The following is a 20362-nucleotide window of genomic DNA, read 5'->3' as shown; positions in this document are numbered from 1 at the left end:
AATAAATAAATAAATAAATAAATAAATAAAATAAAAAATAAAGATTGTTGGTAGGCTGAGGTGTCTTTATTGGCTCAATAATGAATCAAAAACTATAAATGGGGACATTAGTGAACAGGAAGCGATGTCATTTAGCTGGACAGGAAAACGGTGACCAGGCGGTGTCCCTCGGTGGGTGAGTCCCTTCCCTACAAGTCGTGACTCTCGGGTGGGGGTCTGCTCCTGGCCCTGGCGTGGGTCTCGCAGTACAGTTGGCCTTCCACGAAGAAATAACCCTTCTGCTTCAGATTGACGTCGCAGTCGGCGCACACGAAGCAAGTCGGGTGGCGGAACATGTCGCGAGCCTTCACCAATGTACCACTGGACCAGTGTGAAAAAAGATTTTAAAAAATGCATAAAGCAGCCTGTTATGTATTGACTTGGAAGTGTTGTTTCTCGTTTGCATATTGCATTGTTTGGTATGCTCTACTTTTTGTTGCCCCTCTCCGTGCGGTGTGGAGGTGTGTTGGGTCAGCGGATGAATATTAGGGATGGGCGGATCGATACCTAAATATCGATATATCGACCCAGGCTGCTCATTTTTGAGTATCGATCTCCCTAGCTAAAATATCGATACTTACAATTATTTAATTATATTTTTCCTCATTTTTTTCTGCTCCAATTTGACGACTTGCACTCATGCTAGCACTACTTTTCCTTCCGCCTGCTGCACCGGCGTGTTCTGCTCTGCTCTGCTCCCGCCCCGTTTTCTCACGAGCCAAGCCCTCCGCCTCCCCCCCCCCCCCCCCCCCCCCCGCTCCAATCCAAACAAGCATGGCCACGGCGGCGGCCCAGTCCGAACGCAGGAGAAGTCTGGTTTGGGGATATTATATTTTACTTAATAACAACGAGGCAAAATGTGAAATATGTCACAAAACAATTAAATATTGTGGCAACACCACAAACTTGACAAAACATTTAAGCAAAATTCACCCCACGGTTCATGAAGAGCTGCAGTTGAAACGTGCCGCAGACACTAAGGCAGCGACGGAAAACCCTGCAGCCACACCGAGGCTAAGGTACCAAAGTACCTTAGAAGCAGCGTTTCAGAAAGGCAAGACATATCCAGGTATCAGGTGCTAACCAAAAATCGTAAGCATTTGTGGTTGATGTGCTATTTGAAGCAATAATTACTACGCTTTAGTCAGTCATTTATAAATAAAGTTTTCCCCTTTTCAATTTGTGGTTGAACGCCATACGTTTTATTTGTAACTCCACTTCCTATAAACAACACTAAAGTATTACAATATTAAATGTCACTGTCACAGTCACTGTAGAAGAATTCCGGAATACCATGTCTGGAAAAAATTGACTTTAGGTGTACTATAACGTCTTCTGATCTAGTGGGTGTCAGTTTAGCAATCTCCACGAATCTGGAATAGTAGTCCACCAGAAGTACGTAGTTGCTGTTGTTGAGTGTAAAAAGATCTGCACCTACTTTTTGCCATGGTCTCTCTGGAAGCTCGCTGGGCATTAAAGGCTCCACTGGATTGACACGTTCTTTAATGCATGTGGTGCCGTTTTTCACAAGCTCATTTATTTGGCTACTCAAACCAGGGCACCACACTGCCTCTTTCGCTCTCTGTCTGCACCTTGACATGCCCTGATGTCCCTCATGAAGAGCTACAAGGACTTTGTTGCGCATAGTGGTAGGAATAACAAGTCTGGTGCCTTTCAGTAACAGTTCGTCATGGACTGTTAATGTGTCTCTGTGTGGCCAATATGCTTTGGTTGGACCTATGAGACGGCTGTAGTCTGGCCAGCCTCTCTGGCAAAATGACATGAGTTCCGAACATACACTGTCATTTTTTTGCTCTTCTTTTAATTGTGTGATATATGTCGAGCTAGCAGGTAGGTTTTTGACTATTTCGTTCACATGGATGTTTGTATCATTTAGTAGTTCCTCCGTAGCTTTAGAGCAGGGGTCCCCAAACTTTTTCCTGTGAGGGCCACATAACCTTTCCCTTCTCTGATGGCGGGCCGGTGTCAGTTTGTAACAGAAAAAGTGTGACGATCGTAGGGGAGCTTAAAAAATTTATTGTTTTCCAGAAAGCCACACATAACCAAATAACGGTTATTTAATAACCCTTTCCAGGTTCTTTACAGAAAAAAAGTCAGGAAACAAATAATAACACTATTAATGAAATAAATAATAACTAAATAACCTTCTCTGAGTTCTTCACAGAAAAAACAGGAAATAAATAATAACTAAATAACTCTCTCTGGTTTCTTCATAGAAAAAAAACCATGGAACATTAACTTTCTGTTGTGCCATGCACAATCTTAACAGATAAAAGTTCAGCTCAGTTGTCAGAGCAGAACCTCTCTGACACATATGAGCAGTCTCTTAAAGTTCTTGTGTTCCTTCCTTATAATCCTTTTGTAGGTTCCAGTAGGCTTGTAGACACCGCTGTCTTTTTTGTTAAAGTTTGATAGTGCGTCATAGTCTGGAGTAAAATTTGTTGTGGCAGTTCTTAGGAGAGATCCAAGGTGTTGGTCCGTTTACCTCGATCTTTGACGGGTAGATGTTGATGTGGCTGAACGTCACGTCGCGTACGTCGAGCCAAATTGGCCACTCTCTTTTAAACGCTCGGCACTGTGTTCACCTTGCTTTTCCTTGGGCGACATTTTAACGGAAGGATTCCAGGGGAAGGTTTGTGGGTGACGTTAGCGCAAAACTGCATCTGAAAGCTCAGCGCGCAAATTACAAGAATGCTGTCGTCACAGCCCACGCTCTAAATTCGGGACTGATACAAATAGAGCGCGAGTGCGCCATGTCCGTACACGCACTTGTGAGTGTGCACCGAGCTTTCTGACACGGCTTCCGGTAGTAAATGCGCAGGCGAGCGCTTCCCCATCTACTGGGGAAACGCAGTCATTGCAGGCAAAATGAGCAAAAAAAAAAAAAAAAAAGTTTAATAATACAATTTGTTCAGGGTTGGCGGGCCGGATTAAACGGTCCCGTGGGCCGTATCCGGCCCGCGGGCCGTAGTTTGGTGACCCCTGCTTTAGAGTCTGTCTCTTGATTGACAGGTGCGCGTGACAGTGTATCCGCAGTGAGAAGTGCTTTTCCTGGGGTGTGTGAGATAGAGTAACTGTACCTCATGAGCCGTAGTCTGAACCGTTGAATCCTGGGTGGAAGTTCTGTTAGTGCTTGTTGTCCCAACAGGCTGACAAGTGGCTTGTGGTCAGTCTCTAGGGAAAAATGTCTCCCGATGAGAAAGTCTTTGAATCTTTCGCATCCCCACGTTAATCCAAGCGCTTCTTTTTCCACCTGTGCATATCTCTGCTCCGTCTCTGTTAAGGAACGTGAAGCATATGCTACTGGTCTCCACTCCTCACTCTCCTTCTGGAATAGGACTGCTCCAAGCCCATAAGATGAGGCATCTGCCGACATTTTCAAGTCTTTGTTTGGGTCATAGAGTGTGAGAACGGGAGTGGATGCCAGCTCGTTTTTCAACTGATCAAAAGCGTTCTGCTGCGCATGGCTCCAAACCCACTGGTTTTTCTTTGACAGCAGGTCTCTCAGGGGCTTGTCTTTTTCAGCCAGACCAGAGATAAATTTTCCTAACTGGTTAACCATTCCAAGAAAGCTGCGCACTTCACTGACATTTGACGGCTCCTTCATTGCTATCACAGCTCTTATTTTGTCCGCGGGTCTGGTCTGACTCCCTCAGCACACAAAATGTGTCCCAGGAACTTCACCTGTTGCGTGCTCAGTTCACACTTGTCCATGTTTAGCGTGACACCGGCCGCTTGAAGTTTGTTTAGCACTGTGTGAAGTCTGGCGTTGTGTTCCGGTTGGTCCTTCCCCCAGATGAGGATGTCATCCATGTGACAAACCACGCCAGGCAGCCGATTGAGAATCATTGACATTCTCCGCTGAAAATGCTCCAGGGCTGAGGCAATTCCAAACGGAAGTCTGTTAAAATGGAAGCGTCCGAATGGGGTAATGAATGTTGTGTAGTGTGCTGACTCTGGTGCCAATGGAACCTGCCAGAAGCCTCTGTTTGCATCGAGCTTACTGAAGACTTTTGCTCCAGTCAGGGATCCAAGTGTCTGTTCAACTGAAGGCAGGATGTACTTTTCTCTGCACACTGCTTCGTTGAGGTGGGTGAGATCGACACATATGCGCACTGAGTCACTCTTAGTAGGCACTGGGACCATACCTGAGCACCATTCAGTTGGCTCTTCAACTCTGCTGATCACCCCTATTGACTCCTTTCTTTCCAGTTCCTCTTTAACTTTTCCCAACAAAGGAATGGGAATGCGTCTTGGTGTGGAAAGGGAAAAAGGCACAGCATCAGGTTTCAACTTTATAGTATAAGGTTGCTGCATTAAACCCAACCCTTGACATAACTTAGGGTAGTTCTCATTCAACATTTTAATGTCTATGCTATCTGCTCTAGACACAAGGTTTAGTTTGACACTTGCTGGCCTACTTAACAGCGCCATGTGTAAGTCTCTGATAACATACACATTTTCCTGAATCTTTTGTTCACCTTTACACAGTGTTTCTTTGCACATACCTAAAACATTGAGTGGAGTGCCACCTGGTCCAATCAACGGTCTATCTGGTTTACAAAGCTCTGTTTCATTTTGCTTTATACAAAAGTACATCTGGGCTGGGATAACAGAAACATCAGCTCCAGTGTCTATTTTAAATCTGACTTTGTGGTTTCTGATGGTTATGTCTGCATACCAAGGATCTGAACCTGCATGCACTGAACCAAGGAATATAGGTGTCTCATTACATTTCTCTGTTTCAATCATATGTATATTTTTAACAGATTTGCATACTTTACTGTAATGTCCTCTTTTACCGCATGTATGACAGGTTACATCTTTCGCTGGGCACTGTCCTTTGCCATGTGCTGGGCTTCTACCACATCTGTAGCACTGACTCTCATTTGGTGATTTAGGCATTTTGTGTTTTGGTAGACTTGGGGCTTTGTATGTAGAATGCTTTTCTCTCTTGTATTTCACTGACACTGCATCTAGGTCCGCTTTCCTTTCCCCTCTTATATCGGTTTGCTGCCTTTTAATGACTTCTGACTGCCGGGCTTGGTTCACGGCTTTTTCCAGCGTCAAATCTTTGTCCAATTGGAGTCTCTCAGCTAGACTGGTGTCTCTCTCGATCTCTTATTAACTCATCGTGCAAGGCTCCGTAGTTACAGTTTTCGGCCAACGCGTACAGGGCAGTGACAAATGAGTCTACAGTCTCATTAACTTGCTGTACTCTTTGGCTAAATCTAGCCCTCTCGTAAATTATGTTTTTTCTGGGCTCAAAATATATGTCTAAAGTGTCTCTTACTGCTTGGTACTGATGCCTCTGCGCGTCCGATAAAGCTTGACCTCGAAGTATGTCGTCTGCTTCGTCCCCCATGCAGTAGATGAGCGTGTTCACTTGATTAGCTTCCGAACTAAGGTGCAGGTTGCTAGCAAGTCGGAATCTTTCAAACCTCCGTATCCACTTCTCCCATTGCTGTGGCCTTGAAAAATCAAATGCTTCAGGAGGCTGAATGGTGAATGTGGCATTCGGGGGCGGATTAGCCTGTTGCTGGTGCGGTGGAGTCCCCACGTTAGCTCCTGCGTTACCCTCCGACATCTTTCTGTGTGTGGCGAGGGCTACTTTTTCTTCCAGCACGACCTACTCTCAATCCCCGGCGAGTAAGCTCTTACAGTTGATCCACTTCCGACACCATGTCGCGTTTCGGCCGTAAGGATTCAAACAACACTTTGTAGAGCAACTAGACGGTCTTTATTTGCGTCTCATATTCTTGTAAACTCGCAGCCATTCAACATCGCTGGAACACCCCCAACCCCAACTTCCTGTTTGGCCCTTCAGAATAAAACAGCAGTACAAACACCTAACACCACAAGGACGGGTGTCGCTCAGGACCAAGGTAAAAGTGAATGGACGCCAAGAAAAGTGAAAAAAAAAAAAAAATGTCTGGAATCTTGGGAAATATGGACATATTTGACAGTTCGGTCGAAGACCGGACAACTTATGTGGAAAGAGTTGAGCAGTACTACCTAGCTAATGAGACACAAGACGAAAGAAAAGTAGCTGTCCTATTCAGTGTCATGGGCGCAAAAATGTATAACTTACTCCGCAGCCTGGTCGCCCCAGCTAAACCGGCAGACAAAACATTTGATGAAATAATGCAGATAATGAAAAGTCATCTAAACCCAGCACCATTGGTGATTGCTGAGCGCTTTAGATTTCACAAGCGAAACCAGTCAAGGACTGAGACGGTGTCAGAGTACATCGCAGAACTGAGGAAACTGGCCGAACACTGTCATTTCAGAGACGGACTTTCAGATGCTCTGAGGGACAGGTTCGTGTGCGGGCTGCACAACGAGAGCATTCAGAAACGGCTTTTGACGGAGGACAAACTCACCTTGCAACGAGCAGTGGAAATAGCTGTTTCAGCGGAGACAGCAGCAAGGGATGCGACGGAGCTTCAAGGTAAAAACGCAGCCACAAGCTCTGTGTTTAAACTGCCCACCAAACGGCATAATACCAAAGCAAAGCCCTGTTTCAGATGCGGTAAACAGTCACATGACCCCGCAGAGTGTTGGTTTAAGGATAAAGACTGCCGACAATGTAATAAAAGAGGACACACACAGAAGATGTGTAAATCAAAGTACAGTAATGCAAAAGATAAACACAATGTAAGAAAAGGACAAAAATTGCACAAAGTAGCACAGACAGATTCTGACAGTTCAAGTGAGGAAGAATTGGCTTGTTTAGGGCTGTGTGCTACAGAAGAGAATGACAGTGATGTGATTTGGCTGACACCAAAAATTAATGGAGTGCCATTAAAAATGGAACTGGACACAGGGTCAGCACTGTCGATCATATCATTCAACGACTACAAGAAAATGTTCCCAGACACTAAACCAGGGGTGGGCAAACTTTTTGACTCGGGGGCCGAACTGGGTTCTAAATTTGGACCGGAGGGCCGGACCAGGAGCAGATGGACGTAGGCGTTGTGTGAAGTCATATAAGCGACCTGTAAAGGTCATCGCATAAAAGATCTTGGCCTTTAGTAGGTAGTAAAGCATGGATATTCCAAACAAGTTTTTTTTAAAACAAATGCATTTATTAACAGCATTAAAAAAATAATAATTCACTAAAAAACTGCTATCAGTGATTCTCATAAAATACGACACTGTTATTATGAATAACAATCGCCATCACTTCAGTGCCTGCAGGTCAGATTAATGAAAGAGGTTTATCTTATGAGATCACATCAAACGGCAAACATTCTGACCAAATATATCATCTTGAAGAATCGGTGAAAGCATACATCCAAATAAAGTAATCAAAACAGCAACACGGTGAGGGGTATCTGAAAATCAGAGCAGAGTTTTAACTCGCAAACACCTGGTAACAGAGGTGAGGAAACGGGAAACACCTCCTTAAAGTAAGCCTTAAGAACTTTACAGGTTAAGATTAGTCGCAAATAAGTGGTGCATCAATGTCCTTGAGCATCCTGCATTGTTTGAAAATGAGAATGGTCGCTAGTTTCAATCCCTGCTATGTGTACAAATCATATTCAAAATGCTTTTTTTTACAACAAACTTTAGAGCCTCCCGTTCATTTTCAGTGGGAACAGTGTTGTTGGTCTCCCTTTTTTGCTAGTGCGTCATAGTCTGGAGTAAAATTTGTTGTGGCAATTCTTAGGCGAGATCCGAGGTGTTGGTCCGTTTACCTTGATCTGTGACGGGTTGATGTTGATGTGGCTGAACGTCACGTCGCGTACGTCGAGCCAAATTGGCCACTCTTTTTTTAACATTCGGCACAAACTTCTTTTTTTTGGGCCACTCATTTTAATGGAAGGATTCCAGGGGAAGGTTTGTGGGTGGCTTTAGCGCAAAACTGCATCTGAAAGCTCAGCGCGCGAATTATAAGAATGCTGTCGTCTAAATTCGGGACTGATACGAATAGAGCGAGAGTGCGCCAAGTCCGTACTACTGAGTACGTACACGCACTTGTGAGTGTGCACCGAGCTTTCTGGCACGGCTTCCGGTAGTAAATGCGCAGGCGAGCGCTTCGCCATCTACTGGGAAAACGCAGTCATTGCAGGCAAAATGACCAAAAAAAAAAAAAAGTTTAATAATACAATTTGTTCAGGGTTGGCGGGCCGGATTAAACGGTCCCGTGGGCCGGATGTGGCCCGCGGGCCGTAGTTTGCCCACCCCTGCACTAAACTGTCACGCACCAGTGTAAAACTGAAAAGATACACAGGAGAAAAGGTTGCACCACTGGGAAAACTCAAAGTGAAAGTGAAATACAAAAACCAAAAGTGCAACCTTGAGCTGTTCGTCCTTAAAGAGGGAGGTGTGCCACTATTTGGTCGTAGATGGCTACGACAATTCAAGCTTAACTGGCATGAAATAAAGTCCATGCACATAGCCTCCAAACAGCTCACAGACATGAAGTTAACTGAGATACTGGATAAACATGCACATGTGTTCAGCGAAGGCATAGGAACAATGAAACACATCAAAGCACGTCTCGAGCTGGAAGAAGGTGAAAAAGCAAAGTTTCATAAAGCACCCCCTGTTCCATATGCGCTACGCCCAAAAGTTGAAGCTGAGCTGCAAAATCTCATGGATCAAGGGATATTATCCAAAGTGGACTGGTCTGAGTGGGCTACACCAATCGTACCTAATCTTCAGACAAAGTGCGCATTTGTGGTGATTTCAAAGTAACTGTTAAGCCTGTCATGCATGCAGACCAGTATCCACTCCCTCGCATCGATGACATTTTTGCATCTCTAGCAAATGGTGAGCACTTCACAAAGATTGACCTCGCACAAGCATATCTACAGATGGAAATGGATGAAAGTTCACGCAAGTACCTCACCATAAATACTCACAAAGGACTATACCAATACAACCGGCTCGTATTTGGTATTACAAGTGCCCCTGCGATATGGCAACGTGCAATGGACCAAGTGCTACAAGGAATCCCAGGTACTCAATGTTACTTGGATGATATTATTGTTACTGGTTGGGATAAAGATTCACACTTGCAAAACTTGAATGCAGTTCTAACAAAACTGGAAGAAGATGGTCTAAAAGCAAACAAAAAGAAATGTGAGTTTTTCAAGGAGTCCATTGAGTATTGTGGACACAAAATAGACAAGCACGGACTTCACAAAACGCAGGACAAAATTGAAGCTGTAGTAAAATCTCCACAACCAGAAAATGTCAGCCAGTTACGCTCATTTCTTGGCCTTGTTAACTATTATCACAAGTTTTTGCCAAACCTTTCCACTGTGCTGCACCCACTGAATGCACTACTGCACCAAAATGCAGAGTGGGACTGGACTAAAGACTGTGAACAGGCATTTACAAAGGCAAAGGAACTCATTATTTCAGACAAGGTGCTCACACACTTTGATCAGAAGCTTCCCCTATGTCTAGCCTGTGACGCTTCGCCTTATGGCATTGGTGCAGTTCTATCTCACAAAATGACTGATGGCTCTGAACGCCCCATTGCCTTTGCATCATGCTCTTTATCACCAGCAAAGCATAATTATGCACAGATTGACAGAGAAGCTTTAAGCTTGGTGTGGGGTGTTAAAAAGTTTAACCAATACCTGTATGGAAAACACTTCATGCTGATTACAGATCACCAGCCTCTTGTTTCCATTTTGGATGGTCTCTCTCGCCTTCCTCAACCACTGACAGAGAAGGCTACTGATCCTGCTTTAAATCTTCACATGCTGCAAATGGAACCACTTCCGGTGACTTGCGCTCAAATAAGCAAAGAAACAAGAAACGACCCTCTGCTATCTCGAGTGTATGACTTAACTGTTAATGGCTGGCCAATGCATGCAGATACTGAACTTAAGGACTATTTCACCAGAAAAGACCAACTTACCAAGGATGTGTCCTGTGGGGGTCACGCGTTGTTGTACCTCCCAAACTGCGATCCAAAGTTCTAAACTCGCTGCATGTTGGGCACATGGGGGTAGTTAAGATGAAAAGTCTTGCTAGAAGTTATGTGTGGTGGCCTGGCCTTGACAACCAAATTGAAACTCTGGTCAAAACATGCAGAGGTTGTCACCAGACTCAGCGCTCACCTCAGATCGCCCCTGTCCACACTTGGCAATGGCCTGTTGCCCCATGGCAACGCATTCACATTGACTATGCTGGACCTTTCATGGATCACATGTTCCTTATTGTGGTCGAAGCTCATTCAAAATGGCCCGAGGTTTTCACTGTAAAGAAAGCTACTACAACTGTAACAGTGAACCAGTTAGATGCTTTTTGCACGTACAGGATACCCTCTTCAGCTTGTAAGTGACAATGGTACCCAGTTTACTAGTGAGGAGTTTCAGATCTTCCTGAAAAGCAACGGAATAAAACAACTTACATCTGCTCCTCACCACCCTGCAACGAATGGACTTGCTGAACGTTTTGTACAAACTTTCAAACAGTCGATAAAGGCCAGTAGGAGGGAGGAAGTTCCACTACAGCAGAAAATCGCCAACTTTCTGCTAGCCTACAGAAACACTCCACATACTACTACTGGACAGTCACCTGCAATGTTGTTCATGGGAAGAAACTTAAGATCTCGTTTAGATCTCCTGAAACCTGACATCCGAGAACATGTTTCAAACAGACACTGTTCACCAACTCAATTACAAAGGAAACTAAGATCATTTGACATCGGACAAAAAGTATTGGCAAGAGACTATCGTAACCAAGGCGACAAGTGGCAACATGCGGAAATTTTGACACAAACTGGACCACTCTCATATACAGTGAGTGTTGAGCCTAATGTCGTCTGGCGCAGACATGTTGATCAACTTTTGGACGCATCACCTGGAAATGCCGCTACTCAAACTACAACACCTACTGTCCCACAAAACCCTAAGGACAGTACTCCAGCTTCTGACATCACACCTGAGGAAAACATGTCCACACCGGAGATAATGGACATACACAAACCAATGACAAACCTACCTGATCCTCCTGGACGCAGATATCCTGAGAGGGTTCGCAAACCACCAGACAGACTTGATTTATAAATGTTGAAAAGAAACAAATGTTCTTTAAAAGAAAAAAAAAAAAGTTGTAAATATTTGATGTTGAAAATTGTTGTGAATTTTGAAATGCCTCTGAAAAGAAAAGTATACACTTAAGAGCACATAGAAACATAGTACTTATATTTTTTTTTATTTGATGATTATTGGTGCATCAAAGCTGGAAGAGAGGAATTGTTATGTATTGACTTGGAAGTGTTGTTTCTCGTTTGCATATTGCATTGTTTGGTATGCTCTACTTTTTGTTGCCCCTCTCCGTGCGGTGTGGAGGTGTGTTGGGTCAGCGGATGAATATCATTGTGATGAGGCTTGTTAAGGAAATAAAAACACTAACAAAAGTAATCGGTGCTCTTTACAAAGGTTGTGTAAGAGAATAAACATAACACAGCCTTTAAATTTACTGGGTTTATTTTAAACATAAAAATTCTTATGGTTTCTTTTAACAATGTCTTTTTTTTCCCAAGCTATACAACTGGGAAATGAATACCCCACTCATTTGAAACAGTCCTCTATGATCTGCTTTGCGCCATCTTGTGGCATGGTATAGAATTACAAGTCGTTCAAGGATTTTCACTGTTTTTGGTCCCTGTTATATTTGGCATTCTAATTTGATGGTATGTTAATATGCACTTACACAATGCCGTTTCCACACTTGTCGCAGATGGGAACTTTCTGCAGGTTTCCGGTGGGAGCGCTGCGTTTGGTGGTGGGCGCCTTAACAGTCCTGGTCACTATCGGCTTAGTGCCTGCAGGAACCGTATCTCAGAACCTCATTCCATCAGCAATCCACATTTCAGGTCGTTGTGAACTGACCGTCGCTCTCGACATATTCCTGCAGCGCCTTGAAGGATCCCGACTGTCGAGGTTCTCCCGGTTCCTCATGGTCCTTCTGCAGCATGCGATAGACGTCCGAGTCCTCGATGTTAGCCAACGTCCTCGGGCTGCGTGCAAAAGCGCCACAAGGCTGATTCCATTTGATTCAGTGGGTTTACCATTCGATTCAATTTGGTACAGGTGTTGCTTTTGCTCCCCAGAGATTGATTTATTCAATTTAATAAAGAAAAAAAAAAGAAGCATTTTACAAAATGATGCAAAATGGAAAAAAAAGCAGAAATGCACAAAACAAGCAATATCGAAGCGCTTAATACCTGTTGTGCATATATTAACAGTTTTCTAAAAGTGTATAAATTTGAATTTTGGAATTTTTTTTTACTGCTAATAATTTTTGCAAATTTTTGGAAATATTTATATAATTATTTTTAAATATATTTAAAAAATACTGTTAGGGTTTGCAGAATATCTTCATCGTATGATTATGTTGGAATGTAACCTGTAATAATTTAATTAGTTTGTCCTGTCTAGACAAAATTAGTTTACCACTGATTGACTAGACGCAGAGGAAGCAATCAAAGTTGCTTTGTTTACAGAAAGTCGTAAAAGGCCCCCTGCTATGCCTTGATCAGCAGGGGGGCGTCTCCAGCCCAACCTGTGTATTCCCAAACCCCCACTTTCAACTTCACTCTGTTTCTCTCAATAAATAAGCACCTGACGAGGCCTGAGTCAGACTCCATTCGACCATCGCTGTAAGCACAGCGACGAGTGAACTCTCCGCCTGCAGGTGCCTAAAACGACTAACTTGACTCCAGTGTGGTTCTTGCAAAATAAGTTAGAGTGAGCACCACCCTAACATTTTGGTGCCGAAACCCGGGACCCTCATACCCGCCATCTGGCTGACGGAGGACGACGCGCTGTACACCGTCGACGGGCCAGCGTCCATTAGGAGGACCTGGTAACGAAAGACCTGGGAAGGAAGTTCTTCGCTGGGCCAGCATCTTAGGTCTGCCTTCGTCTGTCAGAAGTGGATTGACGGGAACCCGGCAGCGCAGCGGACCAAGGGAGACAAGTAAGTCATAGAAAAAAGCGCAGATACGGCTTTGGTTTGTCCGAGCTATGAGATACGGCTTTGGTTTGTCCGAGTTATGAGCTACGGCTTTGGTTTGTCCGAGTTATGAGCTACGGCTTTGGTTTGTCCGAGTTATGAGCTACGGCTTTGGTTTGTCCGGGCTATGAAACAGCAGGGATTCTAGTCCCAGTGGAAGGAACGGGCTAAGAAAAAGGAGTTTCTTTTTCCTAATTGAAGAAGGGCGTAGATTCTCTTTTTTTGTCTGTCTGTTTTTCCAAGCTGTTTGCATGAAAGTTGTGTGGTTGAGTGTGCGACTGGTAGGATAAATTGACTGCAAAGAGAATTTGGTGAAAGGTCAATTTAAACCTGCATTGAGGATCCTCAAAGAAAAGAAAAAAGAAATAAAAAATTGTATAAACCTAAAATACCAAATTAAGATGGGAAACAAAACCTGTAAATCCCTAGCTCTTGAAGGAGATGAGAAGTACATGGCAGGTAAATTTCTTAATTGTATGCAATACATGCCAAAGTGGAAGAAAAAGTATGGAGTAGAAGCAAAGTTGAAAGTGGAAGTCTGGAAGATAGTGGTTGATGTTTTGGTGGAGAGTGTGAATAGGAAGTCAAATGGACTGAAAAAGAAAAGTAAAGAGAAAGAATTGATTTGTGCTAGAATGTAGTTGAGTGCTTCACAAGAGAGAAGAGAACAAATCCAAAAGACAAAAGATAGAAAGTTGAGAAGTGATGAGGCTGCGTCTATGTTTGTCAGGCCGGAAGACAATGAGGCCACAGTGCGCAGGCGCACTGTCCCGGCCACGGCTCCAGCCGCAGCTGGAAATGCAGCTCAAGCGGAGCAAGAGAGATCTTACGCTCGTATGCAAAACTTGTATCCAGGTTTAACAGACCTGCACCCTCCCCCATATAACAGAAAAAAAAAACAGGGTCACATTGCTAGAAGTCCTGTACAAACAAGAAGTTTGACCACTGCTGCTAGGTTTTCCCAAAATTTGGACAATGTTGATGTGTGCCCAATGATACAGGTGCCAAACCCTATTGTAGGGGAAGGCCAACCTCCACATACGTATGTTTTTCGGCCATGGACTTTGGAAGAGGCAAGAAAAGCAGTTGAAGGGGTTACCCCTGTTGCTGAAGACCCAGATAAATGGGCAGAAGACATGGCTGGGATCATACATTCTTATAGACTGAATGGGCATGAGGCAGGAGAAGCTGCAATGTCTTCTTTGGGAAAAGACTGGGCAAAGGTTAGAGGTCATTATACGGGTAGAAATAATCAAGGGCCCTTTCCCTCTCCCGGTGAGGGAAATCAATTGGTAGGGGAGTATGCAGCACAATGGAATGATCTTGTGCAAAGAGTGAGAACTATATTTCGAAGACGAGCAAATTATGGTCATTTGGCAGGAATTAAACAGAAGCCTGGGGAAGATACTGATGATTTTCGCTTAAGATTTGAAAAAGAATTCAGGGTGCATAGTGGCATCCCATTCAATGATGCAGCTGAGAGTGCTTATCAGCAACAGCTTAAAAATGCGCTCCTTACGAATTTCCGCCCTGAAATCGGCAACTGGGTGAGAAAACATTTGGTGGAAGTAGATGTTGCAAGTGTGACAACAACTATGCAATGGGCCAGACATGCTGAAAAAGTGATCAAAAGAGGCAAAAGTTCTGATGTATTTCATCTAGGCGATGATGATGATGTTGACCTAGATGAAGATACAACAGTCTTCTTTCATGGGTCCCAGCAGGCAAGAGGAAGAGGTAGAGGCCAACAAGGTCGCAGGCCTCCATATAATTCAAAACCCCCACCAGATTCAGAGACCTGTTGGAACTGTGGTAGACGAGGACACTTGGCAAGATCGTGTCGTTTTGCAAAACAATACCAATCAAAGGGTGGAGGAAATGGCAGAGGAAGGGGCAGAGGGAAAGCCAAATTCTCAGCATGACTAGATTGCCCCCCTGTGATCTCTTGTCCTCCTACGGAGGAAGAGATAGTAGATGTCCATGCAGCATGGGACATTTTGAATGCATTGAAAGAAAAACCATATGTTACCTTAAACATTGGAGGAAGTGAAGTAGAGTTTTTGTGTGATACCGGAGCGTGTAAGACCGTAATAAAAACTAAAGTCCCAAATCTAAAGGCCTCCCAAGATACTATTTGGGTAAAATCAGCTGATGGGCAGGTACACAAGGAGAGTATCTCCAATCCAGTTGTAGTGAGAGATGATGAAACGGGAGTCATAGCTTCAGTCTCGATTGTGCTATCCCCAAAATGTCCCATAAACCTTCTGGGACGGGATCTGATGACTAGATTGGGAATTGCAATAATTCCAGTAAAGGATGGCATGCGAGCATGTAGAGTCAGAGATGTAGACTCATATGCTGCACAGGCAGGTGAGCGGATTTGCTGTTCTTATGACGTCTCTGCTGAACAGAATCCCAAGCTACCAGGCAACTTGCTGAGTGAAGCCCGAAAACAATTGACACGACCTGAATCGGAAATGACTTGTGATGACTTACATGTCACCATGAACATCCTCACTGACCCACATGATGACTATATTGAAAGTTTTCTCAGTGACACGGAAGTAACTTTAACAATCACTGCTCTGTACACTGATCGCAGGTCATTTGCAGCTGCTGCTGTGCTTCTGCCCGCTCCTCAGGATGACAAATACAAGTTGTCGGCTGTACCCCACATTTCATTGTTTAAACCTCACAGTATAACATGGGCAGATGTGGGTTGCCGAATTAAACTTGCTGATTCTGTCACTGATTATGAGGATAAAGGTGATGGGTGGAGCTACAGTACCAGTTGTGACATGTGGAAGCGAACTGTGTGTGGAGTAGGTGTTGGTAGGGCAGGCGCTTATGCGCGTCCCTGACTAGTTAACATTTGTTTGAATGAAAAGGAGGAGGGGGAATTGGCTGGGCTTCCTGACAAGCTGTGGACAAAGGGGCCATTTGATGTAGGACAGTTAACATCCATTCCGCCAGTGCAGATCAAACCAAGATCAGAGTGGCGTCCGGGAGTTAAGCAATATCCTTTAAAACAGGAGGCAATAAACGGGATTGCCCCTGTTATAAATGATCTTTTGTCAGGGGGAATCATTAGGAAGTGCTCGGATTCTCTTTGCAACACCCCTATTTTTCCAGTTCGAAAGGCCAATAAAATTGATTGGCGAATGATACAAGATTTACGAGCAGTGAATGATGCAGTACAGAAAAGAGCACCTAATGTGCCTGACCCACACACACTTCTGAACACTTTGAAACCTACCCAGAAGTTTTTCACGGTAATTGATCTTAGCAATGCATTTTTTTCGGTGCCAATTCACCCAGACTCACAGTTCTGGTTTGCGTTCACCTTTAAAGGGCAAAGTTATACGTACACCAGATTGCCACAGGGATTTGCTGATAGTCCAACTATTTTTATGCAAGCTATCATGGCATGTTTGGCTGATTTTCAGATGTCAAACAAAAGCCAACTTCTAGTTTATGTAGATGATCTCCTGGTGGCCTCTGAAACTGAAGCTGCTTGCAGGGAAGACTCCTTAGCATTGTTACGCTATCTCTGCAAAACAGGGAACAAGGTAAACAAGAACAAACTCCAATGGGTCAGACAGGAAGTGAACTATTTAAGTCACACGTTGACAGCTTCTGGAAGACAGATACAGAAAACCAGAAAGCAGATCATTGCAGATGCACCAAAACCGGAGACGAAGAAACAAATTATGTCATTTTTGGGGCTCTGCAATTACTGCAGAGCATGGATCCCACATTATGCGGAAAAGACGCAACCGCTGTTAGATATTGCGCATGGAGTCCCCATGGCAATGACAGAAAAATTAACGTGGACTCCAGAAGCAGACGATGCTTTTGTAGTGCTGAAACAGGCTCTGATGGAAACCACATCTCTTATCTTGCCAGACTACAATAAAACCTTTGTGCAAACAGCAGACTGCAGGAATGGTTTTATGACTTCAGTGTTGCTGCAGAGCCATGGCAGCAAACTACGGCCAATTGCATTTTATTCGAAAAAATTGGATCCAGTGGCTCTATCCTTGCCAGACTGTGTCCAAGCAGTATGCGCGGCAGCGCTTGCAGTGAGACAATCTGCAGATGTGATGCTCTTTCACAAAATGGAGTTGCTAGTTCCACATGCTGTAGATGTGTTGCTACTGCAAAGCAAGATTAACTTTTTGTCACCTGCCAGACACCTATCCTACACCGCTACGCTTCTGTCACAACCACACATTGTGATAAAGAGGTGCACAGTCCTTAACCCAGCAACGTTGATTCCGTTGCCAGGGGATGGTACACCACATAACTGTTTGGATGCTACAGAACATCTACAGCTGCCCAGACAAGATTTAATTGACACACCACTTGACAAAGGGGAAAAGTGGTTTGTGGATGGGTCATGTTCAAAGGATCCTAGAGGGAACAATCAAAGTGGGTATGCAATTGTGAGATTGCCAAACCAGATTGTTGAAGCAGAGAAGCTTCCATGCAACAGGTCAGCGCAGGCGGCTGAGCTTGTGAATTGGCGGAAGATAAGGAAGTCACTGTATACACAGACAGTCAGTATGCGTTTTCTACTCTGTTCTATTTTGCAAAACAATGGGAGCGCAGGGGGATGACAACATCAACTGGTAAGCCGGTCACCCATGCCTCCTTGTTAAAAGACTTGTTACAGGCCATTCATTTACCTGCTAAACTAGCTGTGTGTAAATGTGCTGCTCACACCACAGGCACAGATGAAGCCTCGAATGGAAACAGATTAGCAGATAGAATTGCTAAAGAAGCAGCGGCAGGGAAACATGGCCATGAATTTTTTTTAATAGATTCAGAGGACACGCAACTCATAGATAAGACTATACTGACAGATATGCAGGGCAATGCTCCAATGGTGGAAAAACGAATGTGGAAAACAAAAGGTGCAATAGCGGATGCAGATAATATCCTCCGCATCAATGACAAACCTGTTTTACCTAAATCACTTTTTAAGGCAGCAGCGATTGCGACACATGGGCCGTGCCATGTGTCGACAGGGGGGATGAGGTCCATCATACATCAACAATTCACTACCTTTGGTTTGGATGTTTACTTAAAATTTTTTTGTAAAGCATGTCCCGTTTGTGTAAAACATAATCCACAAGGAAACATGAGACCTAAGAGAGGCTCATTTCCAAAACCGTCTTACCCATTTCAAATCATGCACATGGATTTTATTGAGCTCACGCAAAGTGGACCTCACAAATACTGCCTAGTGATGATTGATGCATTTTCCAAATGGGTGGAAATAGTTCCATCTAAACATGCAGATGCCTTAACAGTGGCAAAAGCCATTTGCAAAGCCATCATACCGACTCATGGCATTCCCCAAACCATTTACAGTGATAATGGTCCACATTTTGTGAACCAAGTGGTACAGAACATGGCTGTACACCTTGGGATAACGTTAAAAAACCACTGCGCTTATCACCCTTCCAGCGCTGGCCTGGTTGAACGAGCAAACTATACTATCAAAAGCAGGTTGAAAAAATGCATGGAAACAACAGGCAGACCTTGGCCAGAGTGCCTAGACTTAGTGAAGCTCTATATGAGAATTACTCCCACTTCAGAAGGGCTAACACCTTTTGAAATCATCCACGGGAGGCCATATAGACTACCTGTGTTCCATGCAGATTTACAAAAGGCAGATGAAGAACAGTCTTTGGCAGATTTTATGGTCAGGACGCTCAGACTGACAGAGGTGTCAAATGCAAATTTACTGCCGCCTGATCTTTCGTCCTCACAGGTCGACAACACCATCAAGCCAGGAGACTGGGTCTACATCAAAGTCATCAAAAGAAAGAACTGGGTCAGCCCACGGTGGGAGGGACCATTCCAAGCCTTGCTGACTACCCCCACTGCAGTAAAGATCGCTGAACGGCCCAGCTGGATTCACCTCAGCCACTGCAAGCTACAAGGAGTGCTGGACCCCTAATGCAAAACGTGGATTGCGTAGATGCCGTTTGACTCGGCATTATTTTACGGAAACTTGATGATTTGACCATCGAAAATGCCTTGCAAGTGATGGATTCAATGATGTACCGTTTCTGTGTTTTTCTTTTTCTTTTTTATTGATAACAGTCTGGTCGCCTAAGGCAGAGGGACCGTGTAACTCTTTTCCTGCACTTAATCTGGCCGCAGGTTTTTAAGTTGCACATACTTTGGACTGGAGTATTGAGGGAAAAACCTCACTGGAAGTTATTGCTTTCATTTCATGGATTTCATTTTCCTACTTATGTTTGATTGTTCGGGTTTGACATAATGATATGATAAAACAGGAGGGATATGTTAGGGTTTGCAGAATATCTTCATCGTATGATTATGTTGGAATGTAACCTGTAATAATTTAATTAGTTTGTCCTGTCTAGACAAAATTAGTTTACCACTGATTGACTAGACGCAGAGGAAGCAATCAAAGTTGCTTTGGTTACAGAAAGTCGTAAAAGGCCCCCTGCTATGCCTTGATCAGCAGGGGGGCGTCTCCAGCCCAACCTGTGTATTCCCAAACCCCCACTTTCAACTTCACTCTGTTTCTCTCAATAAATAAGCACCTGACGAGGCCTGAGTCAGACTTCATTCGACCATCGCTGTAAGCACAGCGACGAGTGAACTCTCCGCCTGCAGGTGCCTAAAACGACTAACTTGACTCCAGTGTGGTTCTTGCAAAATAAGTTAGAGTGAGCACCACCCTAACAAATACCACCTCACTTATTATACCTTGCATAACAGGTGAGGCACGAAACAATGAGTCATTCCACTTGACCTACAAAAACTCACTCGGCGCATCTTTCGACATACTAAGAGCGAGCCCGAATGCCCGGCGCGGCCCGTCTAAGCAGGAAATGGCCCGGAACAACGCATTTATAGCTTCTTCATCGGGTTACGCAACACTCTGGCTTGATGAATATTTACATTGTCATAGCGACATGACGGCGCTACTGACCTTTCGGATTTGGGCGCAACGATTCCTTTCATCTGTCCCTCCATGGCGTCCTGGATGTTCCCAGAAGAGTAGAGCCCAATAGGTGTGTTATAGGTGATGCTGACCACCTGACGCGTGTCGTCGAGGTTGGCCATGTGCTCCACCTTCGTCAACCCCATTCTCTATGGCTGGATGAACAGCAACTACAGGAGCGCCTTCCTTGACGACTGCACGTGCTACAGGCTCTTTAACATCCACAAAAAGATGAACAAAATGGCCCCTGCCCCAGCTTACAAGCTGCTTCATGAATAAAAAAACTGAGGATTTGTCTTTGTAATTTTATTGAACACACTTATAATC

At 44.2% G+C, this 20362-nt stretch overlaps 1 protein-coding gene across 1 annotated transcript; it reads right to left on the bottom strand.

The window, feature by feature from the left end:
• Positions 1–80: 80 nt before the first annotated feature.
• On the bottom strand, positions 81–20181 carry LOC133163773 (PDZ and LIM domain protein 3-like). Its single transcript, XM_061293992.1, has 4 exons — positions 20024–20181; positions 11922–12049; positions 11743–11854; positions 81–360 (listed from the first exon to the last, which is right to left on the bottom strand). Exons 1-4 carry the CDS (start codon positions 20179–20181, stop codon positions 189–191), a joined length of 570 nt encoding a protein of 189 aa, XP_061149976.1. The 3' UTR covers positions 81–188.
• Between the last annotated feature and the right edge of the window lie 181 nt (positions 20182–20362).

Source organism: Syngnathus typhle, linkage group LG12 (assembly GCF_033458585.1).
Source record: "Syngnathus typhle isolate RoL2023-S1 ecotype Sweden linkage group LG12, RoL_Styp_1.0, whole genome shotgun sequence".
NCBI classification, from domain to species: Eukaryota; Metazoa; Chordata; class Actinopteri; order Syngnathiformes; family Syngnathidae; genus Syngnathus; species Syngnathus typhle.
Note: the sequence above shows the minus strand (reverse complement) of the source record. Positions and strands in the feature narration are given on the sequence as shown.